The sequence below is a fragment of the Lolium rigidum genome, chromosome 3 (assembly GCF_022539505.1).
Source record: "Lolium rigidum isolate FL_2022 chromosome 3, APGP_CSIRO_Lrig_0.1, whole genome shotgun sequence".
NCBI classification, from domain to species: Eukaryota; Viridiplantae; Streptophyta; class Magnoliopsida; order Poales; family Poaceae; genus Lolium; species Lolium rigidum.
The window spans coordinates 74,997,407-75,018,501 of record NC_061510.1 but is presented as its reverse complement, the minus strand read 5'-3'; the positions used below and the strand labels follow the sequence as shown (position 1 = coordinate 75,018,501).

At 42.8% G+C, this 21,095-nt stretch overlaps 1 protein-coding gene across 1 annotated transcript; it reads right to left on the bottom strand.

Annotated features, from left to right (window-relative positions):
* Positions 1 to 247: 247 nt before the first annotated feature.
* On the bottom strand, positions 248 to 3,548 carry LOC124696885 (digalactosyldiacylglycerol synthase 2, chloroplastic-like). Its single transcript, XM_047229548.1, has 4 exons — positions 3,240 to 3,548; positions 2,554 to 2,820; positions 1,298 to 1,647; positions 248 to 980 (listed from the first exon to the last, which is right to left on the bottom strand). Exons 1-4 carry the CDS (start codon positions 3,519 to 3,521, stop codon positions 449 to 451), a joined length of 1,431 nt encoding a protein of 476 aa, XP_047085504.1. The 5' UTR covers positions 3,522 to 3,548; the 3' UTR covers positions 248 to 448.
* Positions 3,549 to 21,095: the final 17,547 nt, after the last annotated feature.

Here is a 21,095-nt window from a genome sequence, read left to right as displayed (position 1 = left end):
CTTATGCAGAGATTACCAGACCTCACAAAGAACCGAAGAAGCGCAAGCCCATGCCAGAATTATACAGTACAGTTTAACAGACTATTTCCCCCTCCTAGCGTAGCACTCAATCTACACTGTAATTTACTACCGTACCTTACACGCACACAGTGATCTGAGTAATAATGAAAAAGAAGCACTAAGTCTTCCAGATTCTCGAATAATGTACATGCAGCGTGACAAAAGTAATAACAAGACAAAGCAGACCTCACAAGTCACAAAGAAAATGAAGAAGCGCACACCGATGCCAGAATTACAGCACTGTCAACAGACTACTTCTCCCTCCTACACGAACACACTACAATGTACAATATAGTGGAAAAAAACCACTCATCCCTCCATAATTTCGAATAATGTACACCATGAAAATAAGCAATTCAACTAGGAGATCGGGACCAAACTTATAGCGTCACGTCATCAGCTTCAGTTTTAGTTTTTTCTTCTTGGGGGGAGAAGCCAGGCCAAGATCTTTGCACAACTGCTCATCAGGTTGTAGTGTCTTCGGAACAGCACCGAAGGCACAGCGGGTGACCTCCAGCCCCGAGAGTGCTTGGTGCAGATATACCGATGCATCCTCCAAATTTTGCTTTACTTTACGAGTCCTTAGAAAGGCGGGGAAGTAAGCCTTGGACGCTTGGTGGATTCTTGGCTCTGCAGTAGGAAGGTTTATCTCAGCAGCCTCCATGAATCTGTCGGTTGCTGCCTCCCATGACAAGTCATACATGTGCGTATCTGTTAATGGAGCAGGCTGCTCTGCTAGAGCATCCAGGGTGAGTTGTACAAACTCTTCATCGTTGTTATAGATGCGGCAGTTGGGAAACTGCTTGAAGAACTCGTTTGAAGGGTGATTGGCACATATCACAATCTTGCCCATCGCAAGGGCCTCAGCAGAGGTCGTGCAGACCACATCTGTTGTGCTGGGGTTGATGAATACTTTATAGCTGTTGGGAAATAAGCGATTCACGAGGTATTAATAACACAAATCATAGCTGTATCCTGAATATAACATATATTGTCATTCCTATGATCTAGTAGTGTAGATCCTTCCCCAGCCTGACGAGGCAGCTTATGCTCAACTTGTGAGTTGTGATTAGAACATTAAGATTAGTTTTATCTTCTTTTTATATGAAAAGGGCAAAACGAAAGCAACCTTTGTTGTCTTCAATGACATATTTCTATATATACATTTCAAACATATATTTCGAATAAAAAGAAATAAGAAGATGCAGGGAAGTATTTGGTAATTATGAGAACTCACTCATGGAACAAGGGATCTGCATGATCACGTCCAGGGTGAACCTTCACAGCCAAACTTAAGCGCTCTGCAGATTCTCGGACTTCATCTGAATCTTCTCCACTACCATATAAATCTACGTCAAGACCACCCAACCTGCTCTGATATTTGGATAGAAGGTCAAGAAGCTCCCTGTACCCCTTACTCCACACCATCTTCCCAATATAGTATGCCCCTTTTGTGAAGGCTAACTCTCCATTCTGCAGCTGCTTTAACTTTAGCTTGCCTACCTCAAGAAATTTTGGATTCACACCATGGACATTGCATACAACAGATTTGGGAAAATCTTGAGTAGCGCCAGATAGTCTGATTATCTGTTTTCATGTAAGCCAAAGTTAGCATTGTATAATTCTGGCTGAACAGGGCAGGTTGATTCTGGGTTATAGGGGTTATAGGGTTCTCGAAATCAACAATTTGTAGTGGAGGGAAGCAAATAAATCCAGGCAGGAAAGTTCAACCTACATGTGTCCTCACCATTTTCTATCTTTAATAACTTTCGTATGTCATGAAACATGTCAATGAAATGTCCAAAAATCTAAACGAGCAATGTGCACCATGAAAATGCGTATTACATACTAATTATACCTAACAACCGAACGTATGTATTTCACCACATACTCTTACCTAGTCCTTTCCAGTTAAAACCTATATACAAATTCTACGAAAATCAAATCTGGCATGGTTGGTCCAAAGTTGCAGTCATGCAGTGGTAAATGGCAATTATCTGGCATACCAGATTTTGCAAAATTTAGGTAAAAATACAAGACCTTTAGAGAACAAGGTCAGGGGAGCAGAATAAGAAATGTTATTTTAAAAAGTGTTGGATTATCCTGGCAGTGGAGAAATTCTCCATCAGATGAAATTGTCCTCATCAAAAATTCCAAGGCAGCTTTTGTGCACGTTTTTGTAACAATTCTATCCAAATATCTAAGAAGATGTTTTAGTCGATGTCACGCAGATTATAACTTCAAAATTGTACAGAATAATCATTGCTATGTTCACTCGACAAGGCCAGCAGATAAGAAAAAGGCTAGAACCCATTACAATGCTATTGATCTTATATATGAAGGATATACATGTGGCAAGCACTGACAGAATTATGAATACAAATGGCGTATGCCTGGTCCTGATTCGTGAGCTAAATGAGGCATCATGAACAGAAACAGCATGGGTTACTCATGAACAGAGAAATGATCGACTGCACAAATTCAGGATGTTACCTTGTGGCAGTAAATTCGGCTAACCCAGGTGTTCATATATCTGAGGCAGCAGGCCAACACTTGTCCATTCTTTTCTCTTCTCACATATGCTAGATAATTAGTGTGGATCACACCTATCACTCGCCTGAACTTATTTTTCCATCTCCGCCCATGGTGGTACCAGTTTAGATGCTCAGGCTCCTCTAGAACAGCGATATCAGCCATCTCATCTGGAATGCACTCTGTGATATCTCCAACGGGTAGAATACTTCTCATTTCTATGGAAAACTGCATGACAAGAAAGGGCCAAGCTCTTTCAAATTGCCTCAAATCAGAACCAAGTGAAAATTTAGAGGAAAAATATGCATACTGCCAGATGGAAGCTAGCAACTACAAGGTCTAATACCAACAAGAACAAAATGATCATTGTCGTATTTTTAAGTGTCTGTGCAATTAAGGGGTCAAACTGCTCTTAAAATACACATATTGCCAGATGGAAGATGGCAACTACAGGGTCTACCGAGAAGAAGCACAAATGATGACGTATTTGTGCTTTACTTGCACAAGGAAGGGATTGAACTTGTCTTAGAAAACTGTAATCAGTTTGAATTAGATGCACTTGAAAGGAAACCAACTGTGCAAGGTGAGTCATGGAAAGATAAGATGATTCTAAGAACTCATACATAGGGCTACAAGAATAGGTATACCTTGGCAGGGTAGAATTTGATGCTGAACGATGGCCTAAAGTCAACCCTCTCCTCAATCCAGCGACGAACATAGCCCTCTTGCTCCAAAGGCGAATCGAACACAATCTTGTTGGGGTAAACCAACTCTTGGTCCTTGAGAGAAAGCCAGGGGATGACCAGGGTGACATCCCTGCTCCCATCCTTTGCAAGGTAGGCCGCGCGGAACAGCGGGTTGATGGAGGTCCCCGTCATCCACGGAAGGCTCGCGGTGGTGAACACCGCAAAATGCCGCCTCGTCGACATGGCGTGCAACAATTACACTGCAACTCCACCCAAAATGTCGCCTTATATCCTGCAACTGGAAGAACCCCATAAACGAATGAGTACTGGACGTTCGGTCCTAACAATCATGTCAAAAGAAAAATAAATCAAGAATCCATCCGTGCCGTGCCTGATTAATTACGAGGAACAGGGGGTGTGCATGTTGCAACCGCAGAAATCACATGAAAGCGAGCGCGCGCGCGCCTGCTCGGAGACTAATACGAGTCTACCAATAAACTAACTGACGACTATTCCAGACACGCGGCGCGGGGGCTGGATGGAATCAAGCAGATTTCGCCGGAACCAGAAGGTGCTTACCGACAAGGGGCTGGCAGGGGAGCCTGACGAGAGGGGCCGCCGGACCAGAGGCACTCGCCGCCGGCCTTGGGAGAGCCCGGCTCGGTGGAGGCGTGGCGGCGGTGGCGGCGGCGACCTCGGTTGCCGGCTGGGGACGGCTGTGGCGACGAGGAGTCGGAGAGGGAGAGGGAGCGGGCGGGCGGCGGCGGCGGCGGCGGGACGCTAGCTTAGCGAAGCGGAGGGGAAAGGGAGGCGGCCACCCCACCTACACCTGTCGGCTGTCGTGCCGTGTGCGCTCCGGTGGCGGACGCCTGGATTCCCGGAGACCGGAGTATTTCTCCCCGAACCAGTTATTCCAGTCAGTTCCGTTCGGTAACGACGTGACGGGGGTGGCGGCGGATCTAATCTCGACGGACGGGACGAGAGACAGCGCGACGGCTGACACGGCCAACCGTCGAGTAGTTTTTTACTCGCTGCTAATCCGGGATGCTCTTTAATGATGCAGAATATTCTTCTGTGATAACTGTATTCATTGACAATGACAACCACGGCTGGGTGCCGACCGAACCCAGGTGTCAGGGCCATGGTGACAGCAAGGATCCACCTGTTCGAATCCGTACCAAGTCGTGGAATCTGGATGGAAGACACTCGATAAATTAGATCCTTCTGGTCTGAAGGTGATTCTAGGAGGTATAATGGTCTCCCATTTGATGTCCCTTTTCGTCGCATGTGTTGCTGACGCTGGTGAGATGCTTGTGGAGTTTAAGCTACAAGGATGTGCTACTCTTGGAGTGTGGCGGTCTTACTATGGCATGTTGTGGATGATGGTGGGGGATCCGGCCGCTTAAAGGACGGGGTGGCGCTGGCCCCGGATCCAGCGTTGAAGAGGCTTGGAGGGCTCCTCCGGCTGATTTTCCTTATCGGGTGAGATCTGTTGAAAGCACAGTGAAATCACTGCTGCCATCATGTTCTTCATGCATGAGAGACATGATCTCATCTACTGCAGTAATTCTTTTCTCATTGTCACCATCACTGTAGTTTCTGATGATGCCATCGATCTTGTAGATGGTGATGAGATGACTTGGATACCGAACAGCGGTGCTACCATACATGCTACATCTCGTAGAGAGCTCTTCACAAACTATGCATCGATTTTGGTGTTGTGAAGATGGGAGACAATGATAGAGCACACATCATTGGAAGAGGAGATGTGCACTTGGAGACTGAAAATGGTACGACGCTAGTCATCAAGTCGGTGAGGCATGTTGAGGCCCTATGGCTCAACATTATCTCGGTGTCATTGCTTGACGGGTACTTGAGCATATTTGGAAATATACAGTACAAGCTCACCAAAGAAATCTGGTTGTTGCCAAAGGTAACATGGTTTCAGTTTTGTATCATGTTCATGCTAAGATTTCTGCTACTTGTGTCAAAGCGTTGCAGAAAGAAGATGCTTGTGCTTTATGGCACAAGAGACTTGGACACATGAGTGAGAAGGGGATGATGGTGCTGGTGAATAAATTTTTGTTGAAATGTGTGAAAGTTGTTCACATCAAGAAATGTTCAGATTGTCTAGCCGGGAAGCAACACAGAGTTGCATTCAAGAGTCAACCTCCTCACAAGAAGCCCGAGGTGTTGGACTTGGTACATTCCGACGTTTGTAAAATGTGGGTGAGGTCAATGGGTGAGGCCAAGTACTTTATCACATTAATTGATGACTTTTCCAGGAAGGTCTTGGTGTATTTATTGAGGCCAAACATCACTTACTAAGTGTATTCAAGCAATTTCAAGTCTCAATTGAGAGAGAAACTGAGAAAAAGATCAAGTGCATTCACAGTGATAATGGGGGGGAGTATATTGACCCATTTGATGCCTATTGCAAGGAGCAAGTAGTTAGGCACCAATTTATGCATCCAAAGACACCACAACTGATGTGGGCATTACCCTTCGGGTAACCAACATTAGACTACCTCCTCCGTCCCAACCATGAGCCTATGAAGATTGTCCAACAACCAAGGTGGGCCTATACGTCGGTTCCAGAAAAGGAGACTTACCCGAAGAAAGATTCTTGACGAACAGGGCAAGAAGACGTTATACAAGGAAAGATTAGAATAGATCTCTTTGTAACCTAGTCGAGCCCGAACAGAACTCTCGGACCTGGCCTGCTATATAAAGGCCATGAGAGGGTCTGCCGAGACACAACTTCAACACATAGATCCACCGTAAGTCAGAGCTAGAACCCTAGAACCTTAGCCTCTCGACGAGACAACCACCACAGCCTATCGTGTTGGAGATATGCCCAAGAGGCAATAATAAAGTGGTTATTATAATATATCTTTGTGCTTATGATAAAAGTTTGCATACCATGCTATAATTGTATTAACCGAAACATTAATACATGTGTGTTATGTAAACAACAAGGAGTCCCTAGTAAGCCTCTTGTATAACTAGCTTGTTGATTAATAGATGATCATGGTTTCGTGATCATGAACATTGGATGTTATTAATAACAAGGTTATGTCATTGTATGAATGATATAATGGACACACACCCAAATGAGCGATCAAGTCATTAAGTTCAACTTGCTATAAAGCTTTCGATACATAGTTACTTAGTCCTTCGACCATGAGATCATATAAATCACTTCCACCGGAAGGATGCTTTGATTACATCAAACGACATTGCGTAAATTGGTGGTTATAAAGATGGGATTAAGTATTTGGAAAGTGTGAGTTGAGGCATATGGATCAAGAGTGGGATTTGTCCATCCCGATGACGGATAGATATACTCTGGACCCTCTCGGTGGAATGTCGTCTGATTAGCTTGCAAGAATGTGACTAGGTCACAAGAGATGACATACCACGGTACGAGTAAAGAGTACTTGTCGGTAACGAGGTTGAACAAAGTATGGAGATACCGATGATCGAACCTCGGACAAGTAAAGTATCGCGTGACAAAGAGAATCAGTATCGTATGCAAATGGTTCAATCGATCACTAAGTTATCGTTGAATATGTGGGAGCTATTATGGATCTCCAGGTCCCTCTATTAGTTATTGATCGGAGAGGAGTCACGATCATGTCCACATAGTTCTCGAGCCGTAGGGTGACACACTTAAGGTTTGATGTCGTTTTAAGTAGATATGGAATATGGAATGGAGTTCGAATGTTATTCAGAGTCTCGGATGGGATCCAGGACATCACGAGGAGTTCCGGAATGGTCCGGAGAATAAGATTCATATATAGGAAGTCACTTTCCAAGTTTGGAAATGATCCGGTGCATTTATGGAAGGTGCTAGAATGTTCTAGAACCTTCCAGAAGAAATCACCATGGAAGGTGGAGTCCCGGTTGGACTCCACCAACCCTAGCCGACCACCCTAAGGGGAAGGTGGAGTCCATGGTGGACTCCACCACCATGGCCTGCCATGAGGGAAGGATAGGGAGGAGTCCCACTCCCCCTAGGTTTCACCCTTTGGTAAGTTTTTGAGTTGGACTCTTATTCGAATCTTTGGGCTAACCATAAGGGTTCCACCTATATAATGAGGGAAAGAGGGAGGGGGCCGGCCACCACTTGAGCCGCACCACCCAAGGGCACCCAAGGTGCCCCAAGTGCCCCCTCTCCCCAAACCCTTGCCGCCCCTCCTCTCGCTTCTCCCGTAGTGCTTAGGCGAAGCCATGCCGGAGATCTCCACCACCACCGACACCACGCCGTCGTGCTGTCGGGATTCCGAGGAGGATCTACTACATCCGATGCCCGCTGGAACGGGGATAAGGACGTCGTCATCAACACCGAACGTGTGACCGAGTACGGAGGTGCTACTCGACTGTGGCACCGTCAAGATCTTCTACGCGCTTTTGAAAGCGGCAAGTGATCGACTACATCAACAACGAGATCTAATCTCGTAGGCTTTGGAATCTTCGTGGGTTAGTCTCATCTTCATCTCGTTGCTACCATCTACTAGATTAGATCTTGGCTTGTTATTTGTTCTTGCGGTAGGAATTTTTTGTTTTCTATGCAACGAATCCCGTCAGTGGTATCAGAGCCATGTCTATGCATAGATTGGTTGCACGAGTAGAACACAATGGTTTTTGTGGGTGTTGATGCTTTTGTTGTTTTTAGTTAGTGTACTTTGCCTCTTACGGGATGGTGGGATGAAGCGGCCGGGGCTAACTTTACGTGACCGCGTTTCATGAGACTTGCTCCACGCTTGACATGCAACTTGTATTGCATAAGTGGCTTTGCGGGTGTTTGTCTCTCCCACCATAGTGAAGATTCAATCTACTCTTTCTATTGACAACAATAGTATCACCGTTGTGGTTCATGTTCGTAGGTAGATTGGATCTCACTCGAAAACCCTAAACCACGTAAAATATGCAAACCAAATTAGAGGCGTCTAACTTGTTTTTGCAGGGTTTGGTGATGTGATATGTCCATGATATGATGATGAATATGTATGAGATGATCATTATTGTATTGTGGCAACCGGCAGGAGCCTTATGGTTGCCTTTATATTTCATGTTGAGGTATTATTTCAAAGTAGTTGTAATAGTGGCTACATGGGAGAACAACCATGAAGACGGCGCCATTGACCTTGACGCTACACCGACGATGATGGAGATCATGCCCGTTGATGATGTAGATCATGTCCGTTCTTTGGAGATGAAGATCAAAGGCGCAAAGACTAAAGGGCCATATCATATCACATATGAATTGCATGTGATGTTAATCCTTTTATGCATCTTGTATTGCTTAGATCGCGGCGGTAGCATTGTAAGATGATCCCTCTCACTAAATATCAAGATAATAAAGTGTTCATCCTTAGTATGCACCATTGCTAAGACTTGTCGTTTCGAAGCATCACGTGATGATCGGGTGTGATAGATTCTACATGTGCATATATACAACGGGTGCAAGCCAGATTTGCACACGCGGATACTAAGATTGCCTTGACGAGCCTAGCATGTACAGACATGGTCTCGGAACACGGGATACCGAAAGGTAGATCATGAGTCATATGAATGATATGATGAACACTTAGATGTTTGCCTTTGAAGCTACATCTTTTCTCGTGAAGATCGGACTTGGTGTAGTGGATTTGGTTCGTGTAATCACTAAGACAATGCGAGGGATGTTGTTTTGAGTGGGAGTTCACCTAGTTAATTTAAGAATTAAAATTGAACTCATATTATCATAAACTTAGTCTAAACTCTTTGCAAATATGTTGTAGATCATGGCGGCCCCCACCAACAATTTTAACCAGTTCCTAGAGAAAGAAAAGCTTAAAAGCAATTGTAGCAACTTCACTGACTGGTTCCGTCATGTGAGGATTTTCCTCACTGGTGGAAACCTGCAATATGTGCTCGATGCACCGCTAGGTTCCCCACCTCCACCTGCAGTATCTGAGGATGTAAAGAATGTTTACGAGACTCGGGTAACTCGGTACTCCCATGTTTAGTGTGCCATCCTGTGCAGCCTAGAGGCGGAGCTCCAAAAGCGTTTTGAGCACCACGACCCTTATGAGCTGGTCTGTGAGCTAAAAGCTATCTTTGAAACTCATGCGGCCGTGGAAAGCTATGAGGCATCGAAACACTTCTTTGGTTGTATGATGGAAGAGGGTAGCTTCGTTAGTGAGCACGTGCTCGCTATGTCCGGGCATGCAAAGAAGCTCAGTGACTTGGGGATAGTGATTCCTAACCAGCTGGGTATTCATCGTGTACTCCAATCACTGCCACCTAGTTACAAGAACTTTCTGATGAACTACAACATGCAGAACATGAACAAAGAGTTACCTGAACTCTTCTCCATGCTGAAATCTGCTGAGGTAGAGATACAGAAAGAGAACCAAGTGTTGATGGTCAACAAGACCACCAGTTTCAAAAAGCAGTGCAAACCTAACAAGGGCAACTTCAAGAAGGGTGGCAAGAAAGTTGCTGCGCCTCCTAAGAAGCCCAAGGTTGGCCCTAAACCTGATACTGTGTGCTATTAATGCAAGGATGAAGGGCACTGGAAGCATAATTGCCCCAAGTTCTTGGCTGATCTGAAGAGCGGCCTGATGCTGGCACGCAGTCGACGTGCCCGTTGGGAACCCCAAGAGGAAGGTGTGATGCGTACAGCGGCAAGTTTTCCCTCAGTAAGAAACCAAGGTTTATCGAACCAGTAGGAGCCAAGAAGCACGTTGAAGGTTGATGGTGGTGGAGTGTAGTGCGGCGCAACACCGTGGATTCCAGCGCCAACGTGGAACCCGCACAACACAACCAAGTACTTTGTCCCAACGTAACAAGTGAGGTTGTCAATCTCACCGACTTGCCGTAACAAAGGATTAGATGTATAGTGTGGATGATGATGTTTGCAGAGAACAGTAGAACGAGTATTGCAGTAGATTGTATTCGATGTAAAAGAATGGACCGTGGTCCACAGTTCACTAGAGGTGTCTCTCCCATAAGAATAAGCATGTTGGGTGAACAAATTACAGTCGGGCAATTGACAAATAGAGAGGGCATGACCATGCACATACATGTTATGATGAGTAGTGTGAGATTTAATTGGGCATTACGACAAAGTACATAGACCGCTATCCAGACATGCATCTATGCCTAAAAGTCCACCTTCGATGTTATCATCCGAACCCCTCCAAGCATTAAGTTGCAAAGAACAGCACAATTGCATTAAGTATGGTGCGTAATGTAATCAACAAATATATCCTTAGACATAGCATTGATGTTTTATCCCTAGTGGCAACAAGACATCCACAACCTTAGAACTTTCTATCACCGTCCCGCATTTAATGGAGGCATGAACCCACTATCGAGCATAAATACTCCCTCTTGGAGTTACAAGCAAAAACTTGGCCAGAGCCTCTACTAGCAACGGAGAGCATGCAAGATCATAAACAACACATAGATGATAGATTGATAATCAACATAACATAGCATTCACTATTCATCGGATCCCAACAAACGCAACATATAGTATTACAGATAGATGATCTTGATCATGTTAGGCAGCTCACAAGATCCAACAATGATAGCACAATTAGGAGAAGACGACCATCTAGCTACCGCTATGGACCCATAGTCCAGGGTGAACTACTCACACATCACTCCTGGAGGCGACCATGGCGGTGTAGAATCCTCCGGGAGATGATTCCCCTCTCCGGCAGGGTGCCGGAGGCGATCTCCTGAATCCCCCGAGATGGGATTGGCGGCGGCGTCTCTGGAAGGTTTTCCGTATCGTGGCTCTCGGCACTGGGGGTTTCGCGACGAAGGCTTTAAGTAGGCGGAAGGGCAGGTCAAGGGGCGTCACGGGGGCCCCACACAACAGGGCCGCGCGGGCCCCCTGTAGGCCGCGCCGCCCTACTGTGGTGGCGCCCCGTGGCCCCACTTCGTTTCCTCTTCGGACTTCTGGAAGCTTCATGGAAAAATAGGCCCCTGGGCGTTGATTTCGTCCAATTCCGAGAATATTTCCTTACTAGGATTTCTGAAACCAAAAACAAGCAGAAAACATCAATCGGCTCTTCGGCATCTTGTTAATAGGTTAGTGCCGGAAAATGCATAAATATGACATAAAGTATGTATAAAACATGTAGGTATCATCAATAAAGTAGCATGGAACATAAGAAATTATCGATACGTTGGAGACGTATCAGCATCCCCAAGCTTAGTTCCTACTCGTCCCGAGTAGGTAAACGATAACAAAGATAATTTCTGAAGTGACATGCCATCATGATCTTGATCAATTCTATTGTAAGCATATGTAATGAATGCAGCGATCCAAAGCAATGGTAAAGACAATGAGTAAACAACTGAATCATATAGCAAAGACTTTTCATGAATAGTACTTTCAAGACAAGCATCAATAAGTCTTGCATAAGAGTTAACTCATAAAGCAATAAATTCATAGTAAAGGTATTGAAGCAACACAAAGGAAGATTAAGTTTCAGCGGTTGCTTTCAACTTGTAACATGTATATCTCATGGATAGTTGTCAACATAAAGTAATATGATGAATGCAAATATGCAAGTATGTAAGAATCAATGCACAGTTACCACAAGTGTTTGCTTCTTGAGGTGGGAGGAAATAGGTAAACTGACTCAACATAAAGGTAGAAGAAAGGGGGCCTTCAAAGAGGGAAGCATCGATTGCTATATTTGTGCTAGAGCTTTTATTTTGAAAACAAGAAACAGTTTTGTCAACGGTAGTAATAAAGCATATGTGTTATGTAAATTATATCCTACAAGTTGCAAGCCTCATGCATAGTATACCAATAGTGCCCGCACCTTGTCCTAATTAGCTCGGATTACCTGGATTATCACCGCAATACATATGTTTTAACCAAGTATCACAAAGGGATACCTCTATGCCGCCTGTACAAAGGTCTAAGGAGAAAGCTCGCATTGGATTTCTCGCTTTTGATTATTCTCAACTTAGACATCCATACCGGGACAATATAGACAACAGATAATGGACTCCTCTTTAATGCTTAAGCATTCAACAACAAATAATTTTCTCATAAGAGACTGAGGATTGTTGTCCAAAACTGAAACTTCCACCATGGATCATGGCTTTAGTTAGCGGCCCAATGTTCTTCTCTAACAATATGCATGCTCAAACCATTCAACTCATGGTAAATCGCCCTTACTTCAGACAAGACGAACATGCATAGCAACTCACATGATATTCAACAAAGAGTAGTTGATGACGTCCCCAGGAACATGGTTATCGCACAGCAAGCAACTTAATAAGAGATAAGATGCATAAGTACATATTCAATACCACAATAGTTTTTAGGCTATTTGTCCCATGAGCTATATATTGCAAAGACAAAGGATAGAAAATTAAAGGTAGCACTCAAGCAATTTACTTTGGAATGGCGGAGAAATACCATGTAGTGGGTAGGTATGGTGGACACAAGTGGCATAGTTATTGGCTCAAGGATTTGGATGCACGAGAAGTAATCCTTCTCAATACAAGGCTTAGGCTAGCAAGGTTATTTGAAGCAAACACAAGTATGAACCGGTACAGCAAAACTCACATAAAAACATATTGCAAGCATTATAAGACTCTACACTGTCATCCTTGTTGCTCAAATCCTTACTAGAAAATATCTAGACTTCAGAGAGACCAATCATGCAAACCAAATTTCAACAAGCTCTATGTATTTCTTCACTAGTAGGTGCAAAGTATATGATGCAAGAGCTTAAACATGATCCTTATGAGCACAACAATTGCCAAGTATCAAATTATTCAAGACATTTTACGCATTACCACATGTAGCATTTTCCGTTTCCAACCATATAACAATTAACGAAGCAGTTTTAACCTTCGCCATGAACATTATGAGTAAAGCCTAAGGACATATTTGTCCATATGCAACAGCGGAGCGTGTCTCTCTCCCACACAATGAATGCTAGGATCCATTTTATTCAAACAAAAAAAAAACAAAAACAAACAGACGCTCCAAGTAAAGCACATAAGATGTGGCGGAATAAAAATATAGTTTCACTAGAGGAACCTGATAATGTTGTCGATGAAGAAGGGGATGCCTTGGGCATCCCCAAGCTTAGATGCTTGAGTCTTCTTGAAATATGCAGGGATGAACCACGGGGCATCCCCAAGCTTAGAGCTTTCACTCTCCTTGATCATATTGTATCATCCTCCTCTCTTGATCCTTGAAAACTTCCTCCACACCAAACTCAAAACAACTCATTAGAGGGTTAGTGCACAATCAAAATTCACATGTTCAGAGGTGACATAATCATTCTTAACACTTCTGGACATTGCACAAAGCTACTGAAAGTTAATGGAACAAAGAAATCCATCAAGCATAGCAAAACAGGCAATGCGAAATAAAAGGCAGAATCTGTCAAAACAGAACAGTCCGTAAAGACGAATTTTTACGAGGCACCAGACTTGCTCAAATGAAAATGCTCAAATTGAATGAAAGTTGCGTACATATCTGAGGATCACTCACGTAAATTGGCAGAATTTTCTGAGTTACCTACAGAGAATTCAACCCAGATTTGTGACAGCAAGAAATCTGTTTCTGCGCAGTAATCCAAATCTAGTATGAACCTTACTATCAAAGACTTTACTTGGCACAACAATGCAACAAAATTAAGATAAGGATAGGTTGCTACAGTAGTAACAACTTCCAAGACTCAAATATAAAACAAAAATACTGTAGTAAAATCATGGGTTGTCTCCCATAAGCGCTTTTCTTTAAAGCCTTTCAGCTAGGCGCAGAAAGTGTGTATCAAGTATTATCAAGAGACGAAGCATCAACATCATAATTTGTTCTAATGATAGAATCAAAAGGTAACTTCATTCTCTTTCTAGGGAAGTGTTCCATACCTTTCTTGAGAGGAAATTGATATTTAATATTACCTTCCTTCATATCAATAATAGCACCAACAGATCAAGAAAAGGTCTTCCCAATATAATGGGACAAGATGCATTGCATTCAATATTCAAGACAATAAAATCAACGGGGACAAGGTTATTGTTAACCGTAATGCGAACATTATCAACTCTCCCCAAAGGTTTCTTTGTAGAATTATCAGCAAGATTAACATCCAAATAACAATTTTTCAATGGTGGCAAGTCAAGCATATTATAGATTTTCTTAGGCATAACAGAAATACTTGCACCAAGATCACATAAAGCATTACAATCAAAGTCATTGACCTTCATCTTAATGATGGGCTCCCAACCATCCTCTAACTTCCTAGGAATAGAAGTTTCAAGTTTTAGTTTCTCTTCTCTAGCTTTTATGAGAGCATTTGTAATATGTTTTGTAAAGGCCAAATTTATAGCACTAGCATTAGGACTTTTAGCAAGTTTTTGTAAGAACTTTATAACTTCAGAGATATGACAATCATCAAAATCTAAACCATTATGATCTAAAGCAATGGGATCATTATCCCCAACGTTAGAAAAAATTTCAGCAGTTTTATCACAAAGTGCCAAGCAATTTTAGCAGCTTTCAGCAGTTTTTCACGCTTTGCATTAGAAGTGGAAACATTGCCAACACCAATTCTTTTACCATTGATAGTAGGAGGTGCAGCAACATGTGAAGCATTAGCATTGCTAGTGGTGGTAATAGTCCAAACTTTAGCTACATTATTCTCTTTAGCTATTTTTCATTTTCTTCTCTCCCACCTAGCACGCAATTCAGCCATCAATCTTATATTCTCATTAATTCTAACTTGGATGGCATTTGCTGTAGTAACAATGACTTATTATCTTTATCTTCATTAGACATAACTTTCGATTTCAAAAGATCAACATCAGTAGGCAAGACTATCAACTTTAGAAGCAAGTATATCAATTTTCCCAAGCTTTTCTTCAACAGATTTGTTAAAAGCAGTTTGTGTACTAATAAATTCTTTAAGCATGGCTTCAAGTCCAGGGGTGTATTCCTATTATTGTTGTAAGAATTCCCATAAGAATTACCATAACCGTTACCATTATTATAAGGATATGGCCTATAGTTGTTACTAGAATTGTTCCGATAAGCATTGTTGTTGAAATTATTATTTTTAATGAAGTTCACATCAACATGTTTTTCTTGGGCAACCAATGAAGCTAAAGGAACATTATTAGGATCAACATTTGTCCTACCATTCACAAGCATAGACATAATAGCATCAATCTTATCACTCAAGGAAGAGGTTTCTTCGACTGCACTTACCTTCTTACCTTGTGGAGCTCTTTCCGTGTGCCATTCAGAGTAATTAATCATCATATTATCAAGAAGCTTTGTTGCGTCACCTAGAGTGATGGACATAAAGGTACCTCCAGCAGCTGAATCCAATAAGTTCCGCGAAGAAAAATTCAGTCCTGCATAAAAGGTTTGGATGATCATCCAAGTAGTCGATCCATGGGTTGGGCAATTTTTAACCAAAGATTTCATTCTTTCCCATGCTTGGGCAACATGCTCATTATCCAATTGTTTAAAATTCATTATGCTACTTCTCAAAGATATAATTTTAGCAGGAGGATAATATCTACCAATAAAAGCATCCTTGCATTTAGTCCATGAATCAATACTATTCTTAGGCAGAGATAGCAACCAATGTTTAGCTCTTCCTCTTAATGAGAAAGGAAACACTTTTAATTTTATAATGTCACCATCTACATCCTTATAATTTTGCATTTCACATAGTTCAACAAAATTATTGAGATGGGCAGCAGCATCATCAGAACTAACACCAGAAAATTGCTCTCTCATAACAAGATTCAAGAAAGCAGTGTTTAATTTCAAAGAATTCTGCTGTAGTAGCAGTGTGGAGCAATAGGTGTGCATAAGAAATCATTATTATTTGTGGTTGTGAAGTCACACAACTTAGTATTTTCAGGAGTACCCATTTTAGCAATAGTAAATAAAGCAAACTAGATAAAGTAAATGCAAGTAACTAATTTTTTTGTGTTTTTAATATGGAGATTGCAAACAAGACAGTAAATAAGTAAAGCTAGCAACTAATTTTTTTGTGTTTTGATATAATGCAGCAAACAAAGTAATAAATAAAATAAAGCAAGACAAAAACAAAGTAAAGAGATTGGAAGTGGAGACTCCCCTTGCAGCGTGTCTTGATCTCCCCGGCAACGGCGTCGTAAAAGTGCTTGATGCCGGCACGCAAGCACGACGTCCGTTGGGAACCCCAAGAGGAAGGTGTGATGCGTACAGCGGCAAGTTTTCCCTCGCAAGAAACCAAGGTTTATCGAACCAGTAGGGAGCCAAGAAGCACGTTGAAGGTTGATGGCGGCGGAGTGTAGTGCGGCGCAACACCAGGGATTCCGGCGCCAACGTGGAACCCGCACAACACAACCGAAGTACTTTGTCCCAACGTAACAAGCTGAGGTTGTCAATCTCACCGGCTTGCAGTAACAAAGGATTAGATGTATAGTGTGGATGATGATTGTTTGCGAGAGAACAAGTAGAACGAGTATTGCAAGAGATTGTATTTCGATGTAAAAGAATGGACCGGGGTCCACAGTTCACTAGAGGTGTCTCTCCCATAAGAATAAGCATGTTGGGTGAACAAATTACAGTTGGGCAATTGACAAATAGAGAGGGAATGACCATGCACATACATGTTATGATGAGTAGTGTGAGATTTAATTGGGCATTACGACAAAGTACATAGACCGCTATCCAGCATGCATCTATGCCTAAAAAGTCCACCTTCAGGTTATCATCCGAACCCTCCGATAAGTTGCAAACAATGACAATTGCATTAAGTATGGTGCGTAATGTAATCAAACATATCCTTGACATAGCATATGTTTTATCCCTAGTGGCAACAGACATCCACAACCTTAGAACTTTCGTCACTCGTCCTGCATTTAATGGAGGCATGAACCCACTATCGAGCATAAATACTCCCTCTTGGAGTTACAAGCAAAAACTTGGCCGAGCCTCTACTAGCAACGGAGAGCATGCAAGATCATAAACAACACATAGATGATAGATTGATAATCAACATAACATAGCATTCACTATTCATCGGATCCCAACAAACGCAACATATAGTATTACAGATAGATGATCTTGATCATGTTAGGCAGCTCACAAGATCCAACAATGATAGCACAATTAGGAGAAGACGACCATCTAGCTACTGCTATGGACCCATAGTCCAGGGGTGAACTACTCACACATCACTCCGGAGGCGACCATGGCGGTGATAGAGTCCTCCGGGAGATGATTCCCCTCTCCGGCAGGGTGCCGGAGGCGATCTCCTGAATCCCCCGAGATGGGATTGGCGGCGGCGGCGTCTCTGGAAGGTTTTCCGTATCGTGGCTCTCGGTACTGGGGGTTTCGCGACGAAGGCTTTAAGTAGGCGGAAGGGCAGGTCAAGGGGTGTCATGGGGGCCCCACACAACAGGGCCGCGCGGGCCCCTTGTAGGCCGCACCGCCCTACTGTGGCGGCGCCCCGTGGCCCCACTTCGTTTCCTCTTCGGACTTCTGGAAGCTTCGTGGAAAAATAGGTCCCTAGGCGTTGATTTCGTCCAATTCCGAGAATATTTCCTTACTAGGATTTCTGAAACCAAAAACAGCAGAAAACAACAACTGGCTCTTCGGCATCTTGTTAATAGGTTAGTGCCGGAAAATGCATAAATATGACATAAAGTATGTATAAAACATGTAGGTATCACCAATAAATAGCATGGAACATAAGAAATTATCGATACGTTGGAGACGTATCACGGCCTCATCAAGAACAAAGGTATATCTGATATACATGTTATTGATGTCTATCTTACTGGTAATCGTAGTAGTGTCTGGGTATTTGATACTGGTTTGGTTGCTCACATTTCTAACTCGAAACAGGAACTACGGAATAAACGAAGCCTGGCTAGGGACGAGGTGACGATGCGCGTTGGAAATGGATCCAAGGTCGATGTGATCGCCGTCGGCACACTCCCTCTACATCTACCTTCGGGATTAGTTTTAAACCTTAATAATTGTTATTTGGTGCATGCGTTGAGCATGAACATTATATCTGGATCTTGTTTAATGCAAGACGGTTATTCATTTAAGTCAGAGAATAATGGTTGTTCTATTTATATGAATAATATCTTTTATGGTCATGCGCCTGAGATGAATGGTTTATTCTTGTTAAATCTCGATAGTAGTGCTACACATGTTCATAACATTGATGCTAAGCGAATTAAATTGAATGATAATTCTACTTATATGTGGCATTGTCATCTTGGTCATATTGGAGTGAAGCGCATGAAGAAACTCCATCCCGATGGACTTCTTGAGTCACTTGACTTTGAGTCACTTGATAGATGCGAAGCATGTCTAATGGGAAAAATGACTAGGACTCCATTCTCTGGTACAATGGAGCGAGCTACAGACTTGTTGGAAATCATACATACCGATGTGTGCAGATCAATGAGTGTAACATCGCGCGGTGGTTATCGTTATGTTCTAACCTTCATGGATGATCTGAGTAGATATGGGTATATTTACTTTATGAAACATAAGTCCGAAACTTTTGAGAAGTTTAAGGAATTCCAAAGTGAAGTAGAAAATCAATGTAGCAAGAAGATTAAGTTTCTTCGTTCTGATCGCGAAGGCGAATATCTGAGTTATGAGTTTGGCATGCATTTAAAGAAATGCGGAATACTTTCACACTTGACGCCGCCGGGAACACCACAGCGCAATGGTGTGTCCGAACATCGTAATCGAACTCTCTTGGATATGGTTCGATCTATGATGTCTCTTACCGAGTTGCCGTTATCGTTTTGGGGTTATGCATTAGAGACAACCGCATTCACTTTAAATAGGGCACCATCTAAATCCGTTGAAACGACACCGTATGAATTATGGTTTGGAAAGAAACCTAAGTTGTCGTTCCTTAAAGTTTGGGGTTGCGAAGCTTATGTAAAGAAGTTACAAACTGACAAGCTAGAACCCAAAGTGGAGAAATGCATCTTCATAGGATACCCTAAAGAAACAATTGGGTACACTTTCTATCACAGATCCGAAGGCAAAATCTTTGTTGCCAAGAACGGATCCTTTCTTGAGAAGGAGTTTCTCACTAAAGAAGTGACTGGAAGGAAAGTAGAACTCGACGAGGTTATTGAACCTTCTCTCATAGATCGAGTAGCGCAGAGGTCGTAAGATGTTCCCGTATGCTCTACGCCGATAGGAGAGGAAGCAAATGATGATGATCATGAAACTTCGAACGAGGAAGCTACTGAACCTCGCAGATCGACAAGGGAGCGTACCACTCCTGATTGGTATGATCCCTGTCTAAATGTCATGATTGTGGATAACAATGGTGAAGACCCTGCGACGTATGAGGAAACAATGATGAGCCCAGATTCCAACAAATGGCAAGAAGCCATGAAATCCGAAATGGGATCCATGTATGATAACCAGGTATGGACTTTGGTAGACTTACCTGATAGCCGCAAGGCCGTCGAGAATAAATGGATCTTCAAGAGAAAAACATATGCCGATGGTAATACTACCGTCTATAAAGCTCGACTTGTCGCGAAGGGGTTCCGACAAATTCAAGGAGTTGACTACGATGAGACTTTCTCACCCGTAGTGAAGCTAAAGTATCGTGAGGATTTTGTTATCAATAGCTGCATTTTTCGATTATGAGATTTGCGTATGGATGTCAAAACGGCGTTCCTTAATGGTGACATTGAGGAAGAGTTGTATATGGTACAACCCAAAGGTTTTGTCGATCCTAAACATGCCGACAAGGTATGCAAACCTCAGCGTTCCATTTATGGACTGAAGCAAGCATCCCGGAGTTGGAACCGACGCTTTGATAAGGTGATCAAAGACTTCGGGTTTATACAGACTCATGGTGAGGCCTCTATTTACAAGAAAGTGAGTGGGAGCTCTGTAGCGTTCCTGATATTATATGTAGATGACATATTATTGATTAGGAATGATACAGAACTACTAAGCAGTGTTAAAGGTTATTTGAATAAGTATTTTTCAATGAAAGACCTTGGTGAAGCAGCGTACATTTTAGGCATCAAGATTTATAGAGATAGATCAAGACGCCTAATAGGGCTTTCACAGAGTACATACATGGACAAGATTCTAAAGAAGTTTAGAATGAATGAAAGCAAGAAAGGGTTATTGCATATGTTGCCAGGTAAGGTCTTGAGTAAGACTCAAGGTCCGGCTACTGCAGAAGAAAGAGAGAGGATGAACAAGATCCCCTATGCCTCGGCAGTAGGCTCTATCATGTATGCCATGCTGTGTACTAGACCGGATATCGCACATGCTGTTAGTTTGACCAGCATATATCAAAGTGATCAAGGAATGGAACACTGGACATCGGTCAATAATATCCCGAAGTACTTGAAAAGGACTAAGGATATGTTTCTTTGTTATGGTGGTGACCAAGAGCTCGTTGTAACCAGTTACACAGATGCAAGTTGGAACACTGATCCTGATGACTCTAAGTCTCGCTCCGGGTACGTGTTTATATTGAATGGTGCCGCAAGTAAGCTGGATGAGTTCCAAGCAAGTGCACGGTGGCGAAGTCTTCAACCGAATCTGAATACATAGCGGCTTCGGAGGCTTCATCGGAAGCGGTATGGATGAAGAGGTTCATTGTTGAGCTTGGTGTGGTTCCTAGTGCATTGGACCCATTAGTCATCTATTGTGACAACATGGGTGCCATCGCCAATGCACAAGAACCAAGGTCACACAAGAAGCTAAAGCATATCAAGCTGCATTTTCATTCGATTCGCGAGTACATCGAAGATGGTGAAGTA

Coding starts and splice junctions, on each gene's coding strand:
- LOC124696885 (XM_047229548.1), bottom strand. CDS start 3,521: ATGTCGACGAGGCGGCATTTTGCGGTGTTCACCACCGCGAGCCTTCCG. Junction 2,821..3,239: donor TCAAATTCTACCCTGCCAAG/GTATACCTATTC, acceptor CTTGTCATGCAG/TTTTCCATAGAAATGAGAAG. Junction 981..1,297: donor GCAGATCCCTTGTTCCATGA/GTGAGTTCTCAT, acceptor ATTTCCCAACAG/CTATAAAGTATTCATCAACC.